General features: G+C 41.8%; 1 protein-coding gene across 5 annotated transcripts in view; it reads left to right on the top strand.

Moving 5' to 3' along the window:
* trim9 (tripartite motif containing 9) overlaps positions 1–22,338 on the top strand; it is a 322,256-nt gene that overhangs the window by 163,599 nt on the left and 136,319 nt on the right. For 3 of the 5 annotated variants that reach the window (XM_066679690.1, XM_066679688.1, XM_066679692.1), the window contains 3 exons: positions 10,023–10,161; positions 16,104–16,142; positions 21,621–21,650. In XM_066679690.1, coding sequence (XP_066535787.1) covers positions 10,023–10,161; positions 16,104–16,142; positions 21,621–21,650 — 208 coding nt within the window. The remainder of the gene's footprint in view (positions 1–10,022; positions 10,162–16,103; positions 16,143–21,620; positions 21,651–22,338) is intronic. The other 2 variants (XM_066679691.1, XM_066679689.1) reach the window with 1 other exon arrangement.

Here is a 22,338-nt window from a genome sequence, read left to right as displayed (position 1 = left end):
ACTCCTGATTCCTCCTATATTTGTTCTTAGCCTCCCTGATGGTTGTCTTCAGTTCCCTCTGGATTGTTCTCACCTCCTCCCTGTCTCCAGCTCTGAAGGCCCTCTTTTTTTTTGTTAAGGAGAGCTTTAATGTCCTTTGCTACCCATGGTTTGTTGTCTGGGTAACACTTAACAGTCCTGGTTGGGACAGTGGAGTCCACACAGAAGTTGATGTAGACTGTAATGCACTCTGTGAGCCCATCAATGTCCTCTTTATGCAGCTCATAGAAAGCCGGCCAGTCTGTAGCCTCAAAGCAGTCCTGCAGTGTCTCATAAGTCTCCTCCGACCATCTCCTCACTGTTTGCGTGAGATGACTCTTTACCTGTGGCACATACCCGAGACTGAGGTGCACCAAGCCGTGGTCTGACCTACCTAGAGGATGGAGGGGGGAGCAGCTGTATGCATCTTTAACATTAGCATACAGCAAGTCCAGTGTTCTGACCTGTCTGGTGGGACAGTGCACATACTGAATGAAGTTTGGTAGTGTCTTGGCCATAGTGACGTGGTTGAAGTCATCTCATATAGCAATGAAGGCACTCGGGTGTTGAGTTTGGAGATGCACTATGGTTGAGTGAATGCGACGTTGGGATGGCAGAGGTGGGGATATAAACAGCCAAGATAATAACATGGGAGAACTCTCACGGAAAATAATATGGCCTGAGTCCAACAGCCAACAGCTTAATGTCCGGGCAACAGACATGTTCCTTGATGGTAATTTTACCAGGGTTACACCAATGGCTATTAACTAGCACAGCAAGCCCTCCTCCTTTGCACTTGCCACTCTTGGCACAGTCACGGTCAGCACGAAATGTCTGAAAGCCATCCATGGAAACGTTGTCATCTGGAATGTCCTGGTGCAGCTATGTCTTTGAAAAGTACAGTAAACTACACTGCCAGTACTCCCATTGACTCCTGGCTAATGTGGTTAGCTTGTCCATTTTATTAGCCAGAGATCTCACATTCCCCTGATGAGAGAGGGGAGACATGGTTTATATCCCCTCTTCTGCATAAGCCTCCATCGTCTTGCCCTCGCTTTCCCATTGTGCTGTTTTGTTCCTCCTCTGCATTCCCTGTGTGTCCGTCTCCAAAGCTCTTCGGGGATGTTAGTTGTCCTGGTCACCATGCCGACTGGCTTCAGCATGATCAGCTGATCACGGGTGTAAACAAAAGACCCATGTTGCTGTGCAGCAGTAGACCAGGAGAGTGAAAGAATCACTTTCACAATGATAAAACAGACCAAGCCTTTCTCTACTAGCATGTTTCGAGAGGGCACAGATTTGCTAAGTTGCCTCGTCAAATAAATAAAATATTAGATAGATAAATAAGAGTTAAAAAGAAAAATGAAAAACATGAACGGGAGCTACTATAACAGGTTGCATGCACGGCTCCGCACATGCGCACTCATAAATGAACAACAAAAATGATATGAGTGTGCAGTGTATATATAGGGCTGATGGGAAGAGTTCGGGCATGGTCCTACCCCCAAAATATTATAATTATAATTCTGAAAAGGTAGAAACTGGCCTCTATTTATTTATTTTAAACATTGCTCACCCAATTTAACCCTAAGTATCACCCATCTATTTAAATTTTTGATGTTCTAAAGAATGTAAAACCATTATGGTTTAGGAATGTAGTTTTGTAAATACCAAACCAAAACCCACTTCTTTTGAAGTTATGTAAATGCAGTGCTATTACACAATTGTACCATGTAACTAAACAAATGTTCCACAGTGACTATGTAAATAAAATATGTGTAGAATTCCTGTTGGTACTTTTCCACAAACAGGTGGTTTGTGAACTGGTTCTGTTACTGTTTCTTGGATCCTTGGGATTATCCAGTGAACTAGCCCGCGTTTCCACCAGTTTAGATGGCTACCAAGGATTCATCATAAGGGAGGGGGTGTTGCGGTGTTGCTCGGTTCCAGTATCCCTGTGCCTGAGTTCGGCGCAAGAGCCCGATGTTATGGCAGGGTCACTATTTATCTTTTTTTACAGCAGGTTAAGATCTTTGTTATATATGATACACGTGTAAATGCTGCCAAGTTCAGAGCTGTCCTTGTGAACAGAGGAAAAAATGTAGCCAACTTGCTACATGTCTCACTAAAATCAGCCCCTTTCTGGAGTTTCTGAAGCTTAACATGACCATGGATGACATCTTTGGTTCCAGCTGGAAACAAACCTTTCTGGTTCCCAAACCATTATATGTTGGAGGAAAAGTGCTAAATGGTTCCAAACCAGGCTTGTAAATGGGAACCGTTCTGGTTCCTGGTTGGTAGAAAAACACTGTATTTCATTTTAGTATATTTACTGTGGGTGGTCCCTTGTAACTGCACAAATATTATGTAGGTACAGTGAAATTAGTGCGCCATTATAGACATTCAGGTTTTGTTTGTTACCATTTTACTGTAAGTAATTACACACCTTAGGAAAAGCAGCTGGTGCAGTGTAATTACATATGCAAAACCCATGTGTAATTATGTAAGAAAAAAACTGGCAAAATGCATATTAAAATACTTGCCAGAAAATATGCTGTTACAACTGCCAAATTATACTTGTGTAATGTACATCCAAGAAAAAATATTGGCCTGTATTATATGAGTCCAGTATGGGTCTATATCCTGCAATCCAATCCAATATGTAGTCAATATGTGTACAAGTCTGTACCACTGCATTTACCCTGTAAGAGTTACTAAATAATCCAGTCTCAGCAATACCAAATATGGAAATATATATAAACAAACAAAACCTGAACTATGATAAAAATCTAAAAAAAAGATTAATTATGACACACTTCTGACCCCCCAGTGTGATTGGGTGAGAGACATTCTAGTAGTACCTATATTGCACAAAAATGGCACTCTTGGCTCTTATTCCTCCACAAAATACATGTAACGAAGCAGCAACTTGCCCAGTAACAATTTTCCACCAACATTGAGCTGGATTCCGATTCACACACCTAATTTTAAAATGTTCCACACATATCCACAAACATAAATAGGTTCTGGAACCCAAAAGATAAATTCTCAGCTGGAACCATTCATTCATTCATTATCTGTAACCACTTATCCAGTTCTGGATTGCAGTGGGTCCGGAACCTACCCGGAATCATTGAGCGCAAGGCAGGAATACATCCTGGAGGAACACACGCCATTCCTTCACAGCGCAACACAGACACACACACATTCACTCACACCTAAGGACACTTTTGAGTCGCCAATCCACCTACCAACTCTTTTTGGACAGTGGGAGGAAACCGGAGCACCCGCAGGTAATCCATGTGAACAAGGGGAGAACACACCAAACTCCTCACAGTCGAGGAACATTGGGACTTGAACACACAACCTCCAGGTCCCTGTAGCTATGTGACTGCGGCACTACCTGCTGTGCCACCGTGCCGCTGCCAGCTGGCTCCAAAGAAGAGTAAATATTTCTTCATGAACCGTGATGATGTACGGTGGTGTGTCCAGTTAAAGAAACTCAAGATAGAGCACAGACACTAAAGAGAGCAAACACAGACTGGTTCACTGAACAGCACAAATGTTAAAAAATCCTGACCGGAACCATTTCAACACTTAAGTTGAAAAGAGCTAGAAGGAATGGAATTTGTGAAAAAATTATCAATACACAAGATAATCTAGTTTCATAAACAAACAACTTTTTCTGTCCTCTTTATCTTAAAACCTAACAATAAACAGATAAGTATGGTATATTTGCAATAATACACTCAAGATTTGTGCTATAACATGAGATATTGACACTGTTGTACTGATCTTCTTCCTATGACTTCAGCACACCAGTGCCAATATGTCATATTGCACACACTTCAAGTATATCATAGCTTAAACATTAGCAAATCATTGAAAAAACTAAATTATACTCTCATTATAATGTAAATTTAATTTGACGATTTTTCAAATTTATCACCACCAATTAGTATTGTGTAGAATTCCTACAAATTGTAGAACTCCTACAAACTCAAACCTGTGATTCTGTAAAGCAGGGGTGGCCAACCAGTGGCTCACGAGCCACATGCAGCTATTTTTCTGTACATGTGCAGCCCTTCGGTCCGTAATGAAGCATATAGGTGTTGGGACCATGTATATTTGGGCCGAAGGGCATATAATAGTGATGGTAGGAACATGTCCCTATGAATATCCAATGATCACTGACACACACTGCTAATAGGACTGATTTTGACATTTTTTGCTAACTTGTAAAAGGCTGTGGCTGTAAGTCACCAAAGCGTTGAAAACATGAGGCTGCGTGAAAAACACCACATCTGGACTGGTCTTGGGTGAGTAAGGGAGAGTGCATTTTAATATTTAAATCAGGAATGATTCCATTGGCTATTATATGAAACAGGAAGCAACCCTAAGCTTTCATGTTTGTGCGCATGCTCAGTCACGATGGCATCCAAAAAAGAAGAAAGGTGAATATTATGGCTGAAAAACTGTTCCAACCCCAAATTTCACCACAGACTTCACATACAAATATCAGTTTTTAAATTAATTTGTTTATACTGAACAAAAATGTAAACGCAACACTTTAAAATGTTTTTGCTCCCATTTTTCATGCTCTGACCTCAAAGATCAAAGACACTATGTACACAAAGGGTCTTTTTCTCTCAAATATTGTATGACCACCAGTGTAACACATCTCCTTGGCATAGTGTTGATCAGGTTGTTGATTGAGACCTCTGGAATGTTGGTCCACTCCTTACTGTGCAAATATCATGCTGCAACATGGGGTGATTGTCACGGGGACGTGAAGGGTGGACTAACGGAGGCGGACACACTCGCTACAACACAGATAATTTATTATAGAAATAACAAAACAAACGAACTTGAGGAGAAACACGAAATAACACGGCTTAGAATATAGGAAAAGAGCACGTAACAACACTACAGGACTGGGGCATGAAACAGGCAAGAGACCGAACGAGAACGAGAAACGAGCTAGAGAAACAAAACAACAACAAACAGACAGAGCCACATGGCAGGGGAAAACAAACAGGATTGGGCCAGGATGTGACAGACGCCCCCCCCCCAAGACGCGCAACTCCCGGAGCGCGAAAAAGCTAAACTCCCCAGGAGCTGGCGCAGGAGGGGCCAGGAGAAACAAAACAAAAACGAAACTAGCAGACTCAGGACAAGACAGGAAGGAGTTGGGGACAAGAGACTCGACTTAAATGGACATTGGACAGGATTAGACAGAAGAGACGGGAAACGAGAGAAGACAGAGGACAAAGTCGGAGACAGAATAGGAGCAGACACACGTGACTGGACAGGGTGTTGGACATCTGACGGAAATGGTGACAGGACAGGTGATGGGACTGGGAACTGGGAATGGATAGGAAACTGGACATGAGACTGGACAGAGGGTTTAACTGGTGACTGGACAGGACTAACAGGGGACTGGACTGGGCTTGGCAGGGGAACAGGAACCATGACATTCACAGGGATAGACACAAACACGGTGACAGGGACCGGAACAGAGACAAAAACAGACACAGGTACAGGGACAAGGAGAGAAATAGGAACCAGGACAGGAACAGATACTGGAACCAAGACAACTGGGGGGTGCACAGGACTGGCATATGTCTGTAGAGAAGTCTGATGAACCAGCCTGGGCACAGTCCTGGGAACCGGCCCCGAAGTCCTTGGGGCCGGAGGTACAGTGACGGGGGCATGTGCGGCTGAGGGAGCCGCTTTCACAGGGACAGGCGCGGCTGGAGGCGCCACTTTCACAAAGACAGGCACGGCTGAGGGAGCCGCTTTCACAGGGACAGACGCGGCTGGAGGCGCCGCTTTCACGAGGACAGGCGCGGCTGGAGGTGCCGCTTTCACGATGACAGGCGCGGCTGGAGGTGCCGCTTTCACGGAGACATCCACCGAGGCAGGGACTCGTGCTGATCGCCGAGCACGAGCTGTAGACTTCGTGGGTTTAGGGGCACTGATGGGCGCTCTCTTAAGGGATTTCTTTGACCGCAGTTCCCCCGGAGATGCGCCCCTGTTAGCCTCACCTCCCATGTCCAGTGATTTGAGGCTAACAGCCCCTGCCCTTAACCCCCCCAAAAAAATCTCCCCGGACCTGAGGGGGTAATTCTCTGGAGCAGGGGTTCCTGCAGAGACGTCCTCGGGAGCAGGGGTTCCTGCAGAGACATCCTCGGGAGCAGGGGTTCCTGCAGAGACGTCCTCGGGAGCAGGGGTTCCTGCAGAGATGTCCTCGATAGCTGGGATTCCTGCAGAGACGTCCTCGGGAGCAGGTTGTGAATATCTCTCGTCTAAGAGTTTTAAAAATGTCTCAACAGTGAGGCCTTTTCTTTAATTAATTTTTCTGCCCACTGCGACGCTTCTCCTCTTAGCAGAGATTTAATAAAGAGGACCTGGACAATTTCAGGTGGAGCAGGACAGGTCAAGAATTGAAAATACAGTCGGCACTGTAATAAAAATCCCTTGCAGTTGAGTCCATTCTCAAATTCGCTGGGTACTCCCATGACCGATTGCAAAACGGTTGGCTGATCATCAGTCCTTAAGGCTAGTAAATCCTCCGCGGTCTTTAGAGTTTTACCCAGGTATAAAGCTGTGTTGGCTGCGTCCTTCTGCGGATCGGTCATTATGTCACGGGGACGTGAAGGGTGGACAAACGGAGGCGGACACACTCGCTACAACACAGATAATTTATTATAGAAATAACAAAACGAACAAACTTGAGGAGAAACACGAAATAACACGGCTTAGAATATAGGAAAAGAGCACGAAACAACACTACAGGACTGGGGCATGAAACAGGCAAGAGACCGAACAAGAACGAGAACGAGAAACGAGCTAGAGAAACAAAACAACAACAAACAGACAGAGCCACATGGCAGGGGAAAACAAACAGGATTGGGCCAGGATGTGACAGTGATGGTCACGGATGAATGGCACAATAATGGGCCTCAGGATCTCATCATGGTATCTCTGTGCATTCAAAATGCCACAAATAAAATGCAACTGTGTTTGTTGTCCACAAAACATACGCCTGTCCATACCATAACCCCATCGCCACCATGGGCCACTCAATTCACAACACTGACATTAACAAACTGCTCACCCAAACGACGCCATACACACAGTCTGCCATCTGCCCTGCACAGTGAAATCAGGGATTCATCTATGAAGAAAATACCTCTCCAATATGCTATATGCCATTGAATGTGAGCATTTGCCTACTCAAATTGGTTACAACGATGAACTGCAGTCAGGTGGAGACCCCAATGAGGAAGATGAGCATGCAAATGAGCTTCACTGGGGTGGTTTCTGACAGTTTGTGCAGAAATTCTTTGGCAAACTGATTGTTGCAGCAGCTGTCCATGTGGCTAGTACGAGACGATCTTGGAGGTGAAGATGCTGGATGTGAAGGTCCTGGGTTGGTGTGGTTACACGTGGTCTGAGGTTGTGAGGGCGGTTTTATGTACTGTCAAATTATCAGAAATGCCTTTGAAAACAGCTTATAGTAGAGAAATCAATATTTAATTCACATGCAACAGCTCTGGTGGATATTCCTACGGTCGGCATGCCAATTACATGCTCCCTCAAAACTTGTAACTTTTGTGGCATTGTGCTGTGTGATGAAACTGCACATTTTAGACAAATTTCTGAATATATTATATTCAGAATATTATATATATTTGAGAGGAAAAAAAAAGGCTTTTGTGTACATAGAAAAAGTCTTAGATCTTTGAGGTCAGCTCATGAAAAATGGGAGCAAAAACAATGTGTTGTTATTTTTGTCAGGATATTAAGTGAAAAAAGCTATCCCAAACAACCTGACCCTATGTGAAAACATAATTGCCACATCACCAATAAATTAAAAACGATTAACCATATTTTTGTTTAATTTCACTAGCCACACCCAGAACTGATTACTGCCAGACATGTAGAATCAAGAAATCTACATCTAATCTTTAAATAGAACCTGAAGTAGGCTTAAAAGATCTCAAAAAGCAACACATTGTGTCCCAATCTGAAGAAATTCAAGAAAAGATGAGAAAACAAATTTATTGACATCTATCAGTCTGAAATAGGTTTCTAAGTCTTTGGGACTCCAGTGAACCACAGTGAGAGCTATTATGCCCAAATGGAGAAAACATAGAACAGTACTGAACCAGGATTTGTCTGCCTGCTGAATATACTCCAAGAGCACACAGATGACTCATCCAAGAGGTCACAAAAGAACCCAGAACAATGGTCAGTGTTCATGATAAAACAGTAAAAATAGGAAAAGACTGGGCAAAAATGTCATCCATGGGAGAGTTCCAAGGTAAAAACCACTGCTGAAAAAATATGAATACAAAAGTCACATTTGTCTAAAAACATGATCCCCAAGAATTTGCTAAAATATGTTTTGGAAGTCGTGTATCCTGTTACATCTGGTGTAAAACTCACATAGCATTTCAGAAAAAGTACATCATACCAGCAGTCAAACATGGTGGATTTATTATGATGGTCTGGGGCTGCTTTGCTACTTCAGGACCTGGACATTTTGCTGTAATTGATGGAACCATGCATTCTGTTCTCTACCAGAAAATCCTGAAGGAGAATATCCTGCCATCAGTTTGTGGCCTTAAGCTCAAGTATACTTGGGTTCAGCAGAAGGACAATGATGCAAAGCACATCAGCATGTCTCCCTCTGAATGGCTCAAAAAATCCCAAATGAATTAAGGTTTTGGGGTGGCCTAGTCAAAGTCCATCCTTAAATCAGATTGAGATGCTGTGGCATGACCTTAAACAGGTTGTTCATGCTCGAAAAACCCTCCAGTGTGGCAGTATTAAAACAATTCTGCAAAGAAGAGTTTCCACAGAATTGTAAATACTCAGTGGCAGTTATTGCAAACACTTGATTGAAGCTGTTGCCGCCAACAAATAGGGCCAGATTGTTTTCCCTTAATAAATGCAATCATCATTTAATTTTTTTTGTACCTACTTAGGTTATCATTGTCTGATTTATTTATTTACAAAGTTATTTGATATCCTATAAAAATGTAAGTATGACAAAAAGCACAAACAAAAGAAATCTGTAATGGGCAATTACTTTTTCACAGCACTGTATATACAGTACATGGTAGTGCGGCAGGTAGTGTCGCAGTCACACAGCTCCAGGGACCTGGAGGTTGTTTAAGTCTGTGAGGAGTTTGGGGTGTTCTCCCCAGGTACACATGGGTTTCCTCCGGGTGTTCCCACAGTCCAGAAACACATGACAGTATGGCAGCAGATAAAAGAAGATATCACTAAAAAGGGTTCTTCTGTTGTAACAAACAAGACTTTGTAACAGTAGGAGAACCCTTCTGGGAGCTTTATAGATGCTACGTAGATCCATATTAACACTTTTTCCCAATGAACCTGAAGAACTATTTCAATAGGGAAAAGTGAATTCTGAATCAAGATAGTTCAATATATAACATGGTTCCAAGTAGAATTCAAGAAGCTTAGAATATCCCTTTTCACATTTTCCGTTTTCTCAGGTACAGGATAATTGGAACACAGCAATGTGGCACAGTTTTTTCAGATGTTTAATATAACAAGTACAGAACTAAATAAATAATTGTGTTACACATATTATACAGATTTAAATATATTTATAGAAGCCCTAACCTTTATTTAAGTTCAAAGTCTTTCTGTATGTTATGTGTGTTTGATCTATTTAAACATCTTTTTTTAGGCTAAACAGACATGCTCTCTGTAAATAGGCCAGGCTTCTTTTTTTGGCTCCCAGGTTTTTGTGTTCTGGTTTCTGCTCTATTTTTTCAGAGATATGAACTTGAGCTCTTTTTATAATTATTGTAGGCAGTCCTGTAGTTATAATATGGTATTACTGCTAGAATTTTCATGGATAACATATTGTGTTACAAGATTTTAAAATGTGTTAAGGAAATATAAAATAGAGAATACAATCCATGGAGAAGTCATGCATGCTCACAGAAGTGTGTGTTCAACAGGAAGTGTACGTTGGCACGGAGATGATCTGCACGGTGGATGGACTGCACTTTAACAGCACATATAAATCACGAGTTAAAGCTTTCAACTCCAGCGGAGTCGGACAGTACAGTAAAACACTGGTCATACAGACTTCAGAGAGTAAGTCACACGATACACGTACACACACACACACACACACACACACACACACACACACACACACACAAACATGCACAAACATGCCTGCTTGTTTTGGCATTAGATATACTCATCACATGATAAGTAAGAAGCTGGATAATGTTCAGCGTCAAAGAAGCATGAGCTCTAAATCAGAATTTAAGCCTCTTTTAGAACACAGCATCATTCCATAAATGAAAATGAGAATCATGGGAATCAGAGGGATGCAAATGATGGGAGTCCATGGTCCCTGCATTTACTGTTACCCCATTTAAATTTTTCTGGAAAGTAATATATACAGGTGCTGGTCATAAAATTAGAATATCTTGAAAAATATTTATTTCAATAATTCAATTCAAAAAGTTGTATATTATATTCATTCATTACACATAGACTGATGTATTTCAAGTGTTTGTTTCTTTTAATTTGATGATTATAACTGACAACTAATGAAAACCCCATGAAGACCTGGCACTTTGGAAACTTTGACTTTGGAAACTTTACACTGGACCAAGCAACATGGGTTCTGTGCCTCTCCTCTCTTCCTCCAGACTCTTGGACCTTGATTTTTTTCTAAAGGACTCTTGGACCGGCGGCACGGTGGCGCAGCAGGTAGTGTCGCAGTCACACAGATCCAGGGGCCTGGAGGTTGTGGGTTCGATTCCCGCTCCGGGTGACTGTCTGTGAGGAGTTGGTGTGTTCTCCCCGTGTCCGCGTGGGTTTCCTCCGGGTGCTCCGGTTTCCTCCCACAGTCCAAAAACACACGTTGCAGGTGGATTGGCGACTCGAAAGTGTCCGTGTGTGTGAGTGAATGTGTCTGTGTTGCCCTGTGAAGGACTGGCGTCCCCTCCAGGGTGTATTCCCACCTTACGCCCGATGATTCCAGGTAGGCTCTGGACCCCCCGCGACCCTAAATTGGATAAGCGGTTACAGATAATGGATGGATGGATGGACTCTTGGACCACTCAGCAGCAGTCCAGTTCTTTTTGGAAGCGAGACGCTTCTGACGCTGTCTCTTGTTCAAGAGTGGCTTGACACAAGGAATGCGACAGCTGAAACCCATGTCTTGCATGGTGGTTCTTGAAGCACTAACTCCAGCTGGAGTCCAATTTTTTTGAATTTCCTCCACTTTTTTTAATGGGTTTTGTTTCACAATCTTCTCCATGGTGTGGTTATCCTTATTGCTTGTACACTTTTCTACCACATCTTTTCTTTGCCTTCGCCTCTCTATTAATGTGCAGCCAGCCTCTTTAGCAATGACCTTTTGTGTCTTGCCCTGCTTGGGTAAGGTGTCAATGGTCACCTTTGGACAACTGTTAAGTCAGTAGTCTTACCCATGATTGTGTAGCACATAGAACTAAACTGAGTGATGATTTTAAGGATTTTGCAGGTGTTCTGAATTAATTAGCTGATCAGAGTGTGGCACCAGGTGTCTCCAATATTGAAACTTTTCAAAATATTATAATTTTCTGAGATACTGAATTTGGGGTTTTCATTAGTTATAAGTTATAACTATCAAAATTATAAGAAATAAACACTTGAAATATACCTGCCTGTGTGTAATGAATGAGTATAATATACAAGTTTCAGTTTTTGAATGGAATTACTGAAATAAATAAACATATTCATGATATTCTAATTTTATGACCAGCACCTGTATATATAAACCAGATTTTTACACTTTACTGTCTGAATTCAAAAGGCTGCCACATGACTTCTACATATGCCTTTCCTAGTGTCTGATGGGTGTGTATAGGGATGCAGAAAGAAACCCTATATGAAAGAAACACTAAACATTGCAATAGTAACCCTCAAACCAAACACAGAGAATACAAAGACAAAAGGGACACAGATAGGAAATTCCTATGAATGCTCTGGCCTAATAGGTGCTGGGCGTTGCTAGGTGAGAAAGCAGAATAGAGTCACAAAGAAGGGAACACATGCTATGTACAGACAGGAATGCCAAACATGACATCACACCCCACCTAAAGGAGCAACTTCCTGGATATTAGGAGCCCCACTGTGACTCAGGGCTGGGTGCAGGGCTTGGAGCTTGAACAGGCACTAGGCACGGAGCTTGAACAAGTGCAAGAAGTGATGATTCAAAAGGGTGTGAGTGATAACGCTGGGCTAGGAGCTTGAACAGGCATGGGACTGGGAGCTTGTACAGACACTGGGCTCTGAGTTATACGGGCGCTTGATGCATCGCAGGGGCTCTGAGTTCTACACAAAGTGGGGCTCAACACAGGGACTGAAGCAGATGAGAAAAAAACTTTCTGCTTTCAGAGGTGGAAAGAGTAATAAAATATTCTACTCAAGTAAACTTACTTTTACTTTGATGAAATTTTACTCTAGTACAAGTAAAATTACCGGTATAAAAATGAACTCAAGTAAAAGTAAAAAGTAGTGCATGTGATATTTACCCAGAGTAAAAGTTATTTAGTTACTTAGTTTTTTAACAGTGTGTGTGTGTGTCTGTCTGGTTTTTTGTTTTTTTTGTTTTTTGGGGGTTGGGGGGTGGTGGAGGGGGGTTGTCACTCCTGTGTAATGCAAAAAGGACAAGGGTATATAAATATCAAACCAGTTGGTTTTAATTAATGGAATAATTTTACAAACGAAATAAACTGCTCATATAGAGGCCTAAAGATATGAACATGACTATTAAAATAGTCAATTATGTCTTGTCAACATAAAATTCCTATTAAAGGGATATTTCTGTTGATAAATAGATGTATTACCCATAGCATACAGTGTTCAGCTTTCTCCCAGTTCTTCTTCCAGTGTGCTCCTGTGAAATGGAAGACTGCTGAGATCTTTCTACTATGAGTAATACATCTACTTATCATATGTACTTAATACATGCCCACTTCAAAGCAATAGAAATACATATATATATATATATATATATATATATATATATATATATATATATATATATGTATTGTAAGTTCAGTGAAGTATGTTAATACACACATAGAATAACACAAAAAAATATGGGAGATAAAATTAATCAGTGCAGATAGAGTTGTAAGACAAAGGAAAATAAATCAGTTCAATAATACCAACCAACATTTGTTTGCTAATTTGAGCCTCTTACTAAAATTGGGAAAACATGTAAACTCCCAGTGCAACGGTACAAGTATTATTAAATGTACCTGTACATGCTCTATATGCACAGGTTTGATGTTGGGTTTTAATAAGCTGTTATGTCTCCCTGGGGCATACACAGCTTACACTGCATTATGAAGATGCCGCCTTACATGCACTTGAAGCCTTAAATATGGCCAGGGGTTAATTTCTTTCCAGAGCATCTGAGAATTCAACAATGCATTCAACTGGGTCTGCACTGGTAATGGACTTGTCCGTCTCTGTCACGACTGCAGGGAGGACGATGAGGCGGACGTACATGCAAGGAATATCTGTATTACATATTTATAATATATATATGTTTTACAAAAAAGGAAGTAACACAGACTAGGATAAACTGAACAAAACTAAACAGGAACAAGCAAGGATAGGAACCAACATGGGACAACCATGAACTGTTGTAGACATGGGTAAACACAAACACAGAAACACATCCACACACAAGACCAGACAAGGGAGCACGGCAAACAAAGGGGTATATATACACAAAAGAACAAAGAGCACAGACAAGGAACACCTGGAAACACTATTGAGAGGGCAGAGACTGAGGTGGGGCTTGGGCAGAAAAAAGAACAAACAGAGCTGTGTGCTAACTGAGTACAGGGTGGGGTTACAGACATACAACAGTATAAGACCGGGCAAAGGCATGACAGTCTCCATGAGGATGTGATTTTAAAATGTAGAGAAGTACAATAATTCAAGCAAAATATACTTAAGTAAAATTAGAGATACATATTTTAAAAACTACTTAAAAAATTACAAGTGCACAAAAAACTACTCAATTACAGTAACACTTAATTAGTTACTTTCCACCTATGATTGCTTTTATCCAAAGCAAACCATATCTAACACACCCTAAAGCAAATCTCGCTCCTCCGTGGGATCATGTTGTCACGCCCTTGTTCTGTCTTGTCTGTTGTCCCTGCCATGTGCTCATTTAGCATATGGCTCTGTTTGTTTGTTGTCCATGTCTCCGCCTTTGTTCCGCCTCCTTGTCCATCCTCCTCGATATCCGTCTCAGGTGTGTCTTGTCTGTGTCATGTATTTAAGTTCCCTTGTCTAGTTGCTGTTTGTCGGTCATTTGTTTCACTCCCTAAGTCATGGTGGTCTTTTTTCCTGTGTTGCCGTGTCGTGTTACCCAGTCTGGTTTGTCTGTCTCAGTCATCTCCTGTGTCATGTTATTAAGTCTGTCTGTTGTGTTTTCTCTATCCCTCTGTGTTAAGTTTCATATTTAGCTCTGTGTTTAGGTTTATCTTCAGCTCTCTGTTTAGTATGTCTGTCAAGGTCTTTAGTCTGTCTGTCTTTCATGTTTGCTTTAGTTCTCCGTTTTAGGTTTAGTCTGTCTAGTTCTTTGTATTTAGGTTTAGCCTGCTTACCTCCCTGTGTCTGTCTCTGTTCGCTCCCTGTGTTATCTTTGGTAAAGTTTCTTTGTTTTGTTAAATTAAAGTATTTGTGTTTTAGCAAGTGCGTCCGCCTCCGTCAGTCCGCCCTCCGCGAGTCCCTGACACATGCCACTAGGACTCTGAATAGGCACATTGTCATCTTGTCACATGCTGAATTCTTCTCCTACACCTGAACATGCAGAGGATTACTACCTGGCATTGAAGATTAATTTTGTCAGGTCAATGATGCAGAGGTGGAAGCATACACTGAGATAGTTTCAAATATACAAACACTAAGTAACACAACAAACACCCTCAAACCATACAGCATGAAAATGAGCCACATATATGAGAACACAGAGATATCCTATAAAGGTACACAGATAGGAAACACCTTTGAACACTCAGGGCTCGCATATGTAGGGCATGGCCAGTTGATAGAGCCACAAGGCAAGGAAAACAGAACTGAACATGGGATACAGGCAGACAAAATCCTCATTTAACTACATTTTGTAGTTAAAATGTTATGTCTTAGTTAGCATTGAACTTTATAGGAACATTATTTGAAATAATAAATAACCTTAAAATGTTGTTTGAGCTGTAAATTTTAATGTTTTATTTAAAATCCAATTGATATTGTTATTCCCCATTCCCCCCAAAAATTTATATTTTGTAAATTGCAATAAAACAAAAAGAATCTTTTATCTTAAGAATCATTATTATCTTGATTTACTTTTGACAGTTAATTCTCTTGATTTATTTAACTGACAAAAGGGCAAAGAAATGACTTCTAGTGTTGGACCTGAACAAATTGATGGCTTTTTGTAAATATAAAACATTTAGAATTTGCAACATTCTCAAAAACATTACACTATATGCAGGTGAATATAAAAGGCTTAAAAGGATCATTCACCAACAGCTCAGAGAAATGTCAAATAGTTCAACATGTTTCAATGCAAAAAAGCGAAGAATTTAGGTATTTTATCATCTATATTTAAAGAGTAAAATGAATGAATGCAGTCAACAATATGCCTTATAGATTCATGTAAGTGCATGTCATTCTTCCTTAGAGGTTTGTGTAGGTGTTATGTAGCCTTATGATCGATGACATAGAGTAAAGTGTAACACAGGATGGGTGATCATGTGTTATGTTTATAATGACTTATATAATATATATAATGACTTATATAATATATATAATGTATATATATATATAATATATAATGTATATATATAAAATATTATAATGACTTATAAAGACAGTAGTGAGAACTGAGCAGATCCAGATTAACTGCTTTACTTCCCTCTCTCTCATTCCTTATCTTTTCTATCTTTCTATCCACACCTTCACTCACTCTCGTTCTCTCTTCTCTTTCTCCCTCTCTCTCATCTCAGCTGGACTACCTCCATGTGATATTAAATCCCTAGCTACAGGTATGGATAGCTTTCTTAAACATAATACACTTCTTTCACATCTTCCTTTTCCTCATCATTATAGTCAGTACTGCTTCTCTGTTTCTCTCATTTAAAAGATTCTTTAGTATGTTATGTATATTTTATTTGTATTCATGTGTGTTTGCACAGTACTGAATGAAGTTACAAGGGATTTACTCTGTTCTGCCCCACATACACAAAGTACACTGTAACTCCTGTTGCCCTTGGTCAATTTTGGGATTTTACTTACATTTTAATTCATAAAGTGACTATGATTATAACTGAGAGTGTTTTACACATAGGGTTCACTGTATTAACAGGTCATAGTAATTAATCTTTTATTATATAAGCATTGACTAACAACTCATTAAATAAAAAAATGATAGAGCACAAACTCACCTAACTCATATAGAATAGCCTGGGTGCCAGATGAAGGAGGAGCTTAGGGGCTGTTGCCAGGGAGAAGGTCCAGACGAAAGGCACATAATCATGGTCCTAGTTCCTGGGGGTCACGAAATTCAACAAATTCAAGAGACCCTGCACAGCATTAAGTGTCTGGGGCGAGTATGAGTAAGGGGGAGGAAATATAACAAGAAGCTGGACCGTATGATGGTGTTATGTGAATGCAAGGAAAAGATAAATGCAAGCAAGACTCCTCCTGAAGTAGTGACGGCCACATGGCCCATTATCATGTTAAGCGAACGTCCAGTAATTAAAGCAGAAGTACCCAGCCCACTTCAGAACTTAGTAGATTGACAGCCAGGGCAGTTGGCGATTTGCCAGCCAAGATAGAAAAAAAACCCAAATTAAAGTGTTGGTTTTCGTCATCTGTGCACATTTTCAGGAATTATACCAGTTCCAAGCAGCGAAGAGCCTCTAGAAAGTTGGATGAAGCAGGCTAGATTGATGATAGAAGAAAGTCCATGTTCCAATTCGGAGAAAAGGCGTCGCATTAAAAAAAAAAGTTTAAAAGGTCCAGCCCTGGGATTGGTGAAGGCAGTACATACAGCAGAGCAAGAAGGTACTCCTGAGATGTTGTTAGAAAGCATGGAAAGTGCGTACCAAAGTGGTACAGCGAGGCGGCCTTCCAGGAGGTAGAGTCCTTCCAGCGCGGGTAGATCACATGCTTCGTGGAGCAGTACACTCGGATATGATGCTAGTCAAGCTGAAGCTACGAGAAAGAAGGGATAACCCCCCATCATTTTTATAGCTTCTTAATGAAATTCGCACTGAGGAGGAATTTGAAACCTCTTGAGTGAAACTGAAGCCAGCTGTACAAGTAGCCCAAGCTCAGTGGTTAGAGGAATGTCGACAGAATGAAATCCAAATTCTAAGAAATAAGATTAAAGAGCTTAAAGCACTTTTTGCTTCCTTAAGTACCCTGCCCCAAGAGGTTGCAAAGAAAAGCCACTGCCAAGAAAAAGACCATAGGAACTACCTCTGCTGCTGCTCTAATAGTGGAACCCATGGTAAGGACAAGAAATGTTCCAAGGCCTGACAAGTCTTCCCAAGAGACAGAAGAACTGTTCTGCTACCAGTGTGGAGAAAATGGGCATTTTGCCATGAGATGCCGAAACTCCAAAAATCAGACCAAGGTTATTTACAAGAAGAATTACAAGGTTATTACAAGAAGTTCACTACTGAAACTGATAAATCACCAGATAATGCATACTTGGTAAAGAAGAGTACCGTAGCGACAGGGAGAACTAACAGTCTTCCCGCAGTGTTAATATGCCTCTGTTGTGCATTTAAAAATAAATGGCCATGCTTGCAATGATTTGTTAGGCAATGGATCTCAGGTCACCATCATTTTTGAAAACTGGTATAAAAAGCACCTGCCAGATGTTACCATTCAGCCAATTACTCATCTGGCGATATGGGGTTTAAGTGATTCTAGTTAACCTTATCTGGGCTATGTAGTAGTGGACATAGAAGCCACTGGTACCTCGGTCAATGAGGACAAGGTTGGATACATGAAATGGGCTGGCCCTGGGCCCTTAACCATAAAAGCTGGTTGCAACAGCCAGGCTGTCTGCAAAGTAGAGCTGAAAAGAAAACTAGATTCTGACACTCTCCTGGTGGAGGATTCCCCAGATGTGCCACTACCAGCTGGGGTACTGCTACAGTCATTGGTGGTACCTGGCTCTGAAATCGATATTAATGATTTCACTGTAGCCATACATAACGAATCTTGCAAAGACGTAATCCTCCCAGTAGGGACCATTATGGGTCCTCTGTGTCCTGCTGACCCCATAACTCCAGTTCCAGTGGTAGAAAGAGTTCTCCAGATGGAAGGGTCTCTAAAGAGTTTGATCCTCAAATGATACAGTGTGGAGAGTCCCCTATACCTGAGGCCTGGAAACATCATCTGCGCCCTGAGTTGTCACAGCGAGCTGGTGTATTCTCTGTCCACAAATGGGATGTGGAACTAGGGAGAGGAACACCACATTAGGTTGTCAGACCCCAGACCTTTTAGAGAGAGATCTAGGAGGCTGATGCCAGCCGACATAGATGATGTGAGGAAACACCTACAGGAGCTGGTGAAGGCTGGCGTCATTAAGGAGTCACACAGTCCTTCCGCGTCTCCCATCGTTGTAGCCCGAAAAAAGACGGTGGTATTAAAATGTGCAGTGACTACAGGACACTAAACAGATGTACAGTTCCTGACCAGTACACCACCCCTTGTATAGATGATGGGCTGGATGGTCTCTCTGGAAATCTATGGTTTTTGGTCTTGGACCTAAGAAGCGGCTATTTCCCAATAAGCTTGGCCGAAGAGGATAAGGAGAAGACGGACTTTATCTGTCCGTTGGGGTTTTACCAGTGGGAGCGGATGCCCCAGCGACCTTTTAAAGGTTAATGGTGAGAGCTGTGGGTGATATGAACCTCCTACAAGTGATCATTTATTTAATCACTTGATAAACTCGAATGATTTGATATAATTGTCTTTGGAAAGTCGCTGGAGGAACGTGAGGTGAGACTGCTCAGGGTCATAGATCGGCTGGAGGAAGTGAGTCTCAAACTGTCCTTCAACAAATGTAGGTTCTGTCAACCCAAGGTCAAATATGTAGGCCACATTAAAGGGTATTTTTTGATACCTGAGGGTATTGCAGCTGACCCTGCGAAAGTCGAAGCGGTCACCACGTGGCCTCAGCCTACAGACCTGAAGTCCTTGAGATTATTTTTAGGCTTTTGACGATAGGATACTATCGTTATTTCATAGAAAATTACTCAGACCCCTCACTTATCTCACAAACGGCAATGCTCCTACATGGCATGGACGAGAGCAGGCTATAGAAAGGGCCAAAGCCAATCGAAAAGAGTCAGAGCCATTTGGTGAAAAGTGGGACTCATCTTGCACTGAAGCTTTCCATCGCATAATCCATTGTTTAACCAAAGCTCCTGTGCTAGCATTTGCTGATGCCAGTAAGCCATATTTCCTACATCGTGATGCAAGCTTAAAAAGGCTCGGAGCTGTCCTATAACAGGAGCACCAGGAAGGGTTAAGACCAGTGACATCTGCCAGCAGGAAGTTGAGTAACTCTGAATGGAATTACACCATTCACCAGCTTGAGTTATTAGCGCTAAATTGGGCTGTTGTAGACAAGTTCCATGACTACCTTAATGGAGCCTATTTTACGGTACGCACTGACAATAACCCACTCACCTATGTCCTGACCACAGCCAAAATGAATGCTAAGGGGCATCGTTGGCTGGCAGCTCTTGGCAACTATGAATTTTAACATTCAATACAGGCCCAGAAAGGCCAGTGTCGATGCTGATATGCTGATTGGTGGAGCAGCTTGGTGCTGCGCCCGAGTGTATCCCAGATGTCTATGCTTACCCAGCACACCTGGACAGAGACTCTGGAGTGATGATCTCCAAGGCTGAATTGGTTCAAGCACAGAAGGAGGACGTTGTCCTTGGCCGAGTTTTGGAGTTTCTGGCAGATGGAGTATGGATGTAGAGCAAATTTAACCCTGAACTGCTGCTGTGGACGCGAGAGAGGGAAAGACTAGTCATGAGAGATGGACTGCTCTATCGGACGAGTAAAAAAGCTTTCTGATGAGGAGAGACTTCAACTGGTTATTGCCTACAAAGTTCTAAAAGACTGTCTTACATGCATTGCATGATCAGATGGGTCATCTAGGAGTAGATCGGACCAGTGATCTGCTGAGAAGTCGGTTCTACTGGCCCAGAATGGGCATAGATGCAGAACACTATATACATACTTGTGGAGCATGTGTGGTCTGCAAGACACCTGCTAAAAGAGCAGCTCCCTTACACCATATAACTAGTGATGGACCAATGGATGTGGTCTGCATCAAATTTCTATGGAACCCAACTCAAGAGGGATCAGCAACCACCCCCAAGGGGACCCCCAGCCTGAGCGGTTTAACCGTACATTGCTCTCTATGCTCGGTACACTGGGACAGGAAAAAGGGAAAACTTGGAGTCAGCACATGGTGTATCTAGTGCACGCCTATAACAGTACAAAGAGTGATGCCACTGGAAACTCCCCGTACTATCTCCCCGTACTATGTTCGGGCGAGAAGCCAGACTTCCCGTGGACCTTTGTTTTAGGATCCCGCTTGATGGGGTTCCAGTGAAAGACCATGTACAGTATGTATAAAAGTTCAAGAAGGACCTGCAGGAACCCTATAAGTTGGCTGCTGAGGCTGCAAACAAGGTGCATCAGTGCAACAAGAAGGCTTATGATGGCCAAGTTGTATGCCGAGTCTTGGCTGAGGGGCACAGTGTGCTGCTGAGGAATTTGGGCTTGCAAGGAAAGCACATGCTTCAGAGTCACTGGAAAGCCATACCCTATATGGTGGTGAGAACACTGCCCAACTTGCCAGTGTACCGTGTGAGACCAGAGGGCATCATGGTCGTGAGCAGACTCTTCACCATGATCATCTTTTGGCTATTGAGTCCTCTGTGAGGCTAACTGAGCTGGAAATGGCAGACAGATCCACTGTGCATCGGAAAACATGGGCTATACATAAAAGACCAAGACAAAAGGTGACCCAGCCAAGGGAAGTGTCCCAAGAATCCACTGAATCTTCCTCTGATATGGACAGTGGTCAGTTGCCCAGTCCATACAAAGCCTATAGGAGCCTATAGGAGAATACCTACAAAAGGTGCCAAGTTACAGACTGAATGAGGACTCCAGTGAGGAGGAAGGTGGTGCTGTGAGAGCGGGTGAGCATCCGACCCAAAGTAGCCCGATATGCAGAGACTGTAGCGACTGCCCCCAAGTCACAAGTGAATCTGAGTCTGACCATGACTCGGAAGTGGACCTGCGCATAGACCATAACCATAGTGATCAGCCACTTACCATAGTACACAGAGGTATAACTATTAAGTTGGGGAAATCTAGGGACAACCTTAAGTATTGTAAAGTCTGAGTAGTGATCTTAGCTCTTAGTCAAGTATTTTCTGGTGTTCAATATGTTTCTTTTTTTGTGTCCCTAAAAGCATCTGATGAGGACATCCAGACATTTAGAGGTGGGAGGATGTAGCCCTTGGTCAATTTTAGGATTTTACTTGTATTTTATTTCATAAAGTGACTGTTTTAAAATGTTTAAAATCTTTAAAAACTGTTTAAAATGAGTAAACTATTTTAAAAAAGCATAAGGTATAAAGCAAAAGCAAAAGTATATGGTACATAGGTTAAAATACTCAAGTATATGAGTCTCAGTATGAGACTCAAGTTTGAAAGTATTTTCATTGGCTATGAGTGGTTGTCATTCATTGTTAGTCATTGTTGTGTTGTTCATTGTTTTTTTTGTTTTTTTGAGCGAAAGAGTGCGAAGCAGCCATTTAGTTTTAGGCCACCGCGTTCACAAGAAGCAATTCAGGCATGCAACGTACCCTGACACTCCCACACACCAAGAAAAAGGGGTACCCCACATTGATTTGTTTGTGTTTAAATTCTCTATTAATAATTCTGAATTTAGAAATTTCAACAGGTTTACTGTTGCAGTGAGTGTGGACTCACACTACGTCAGTGTGTTAAATAATTCTGGGTAACTTTTGAAAATGAAAGTGTGTATTATTAATCTTTATTTTTATATCTATTATATATTTAATTTTATTTGCTAGTTATGTGAATATAGACTTCAGATTTGAGTGACTGGATTGAGAGAGCTTCAGATAATTCTTGGTTTTGCTGGTTTTAATAAATATACCAGCT

This window comes from Hoplias malabaricus, chromosome 8, assembly GCF_029633855.1.
Source record: "Hoplias malabaricus isolate fHopMal1 chromosome 8, fHopMal1.hap1, whole genome shotgun sequence".
Lineage (NCBI taxonomy): Eukaryota > Metazoa > Chordata > Actinopteri > Characiformes > Erythrinidae > Hoplias > Hoplias malabaricus.
This window is presented reverse-complemented; position numbering and strand designations above follow the sequence as displayed.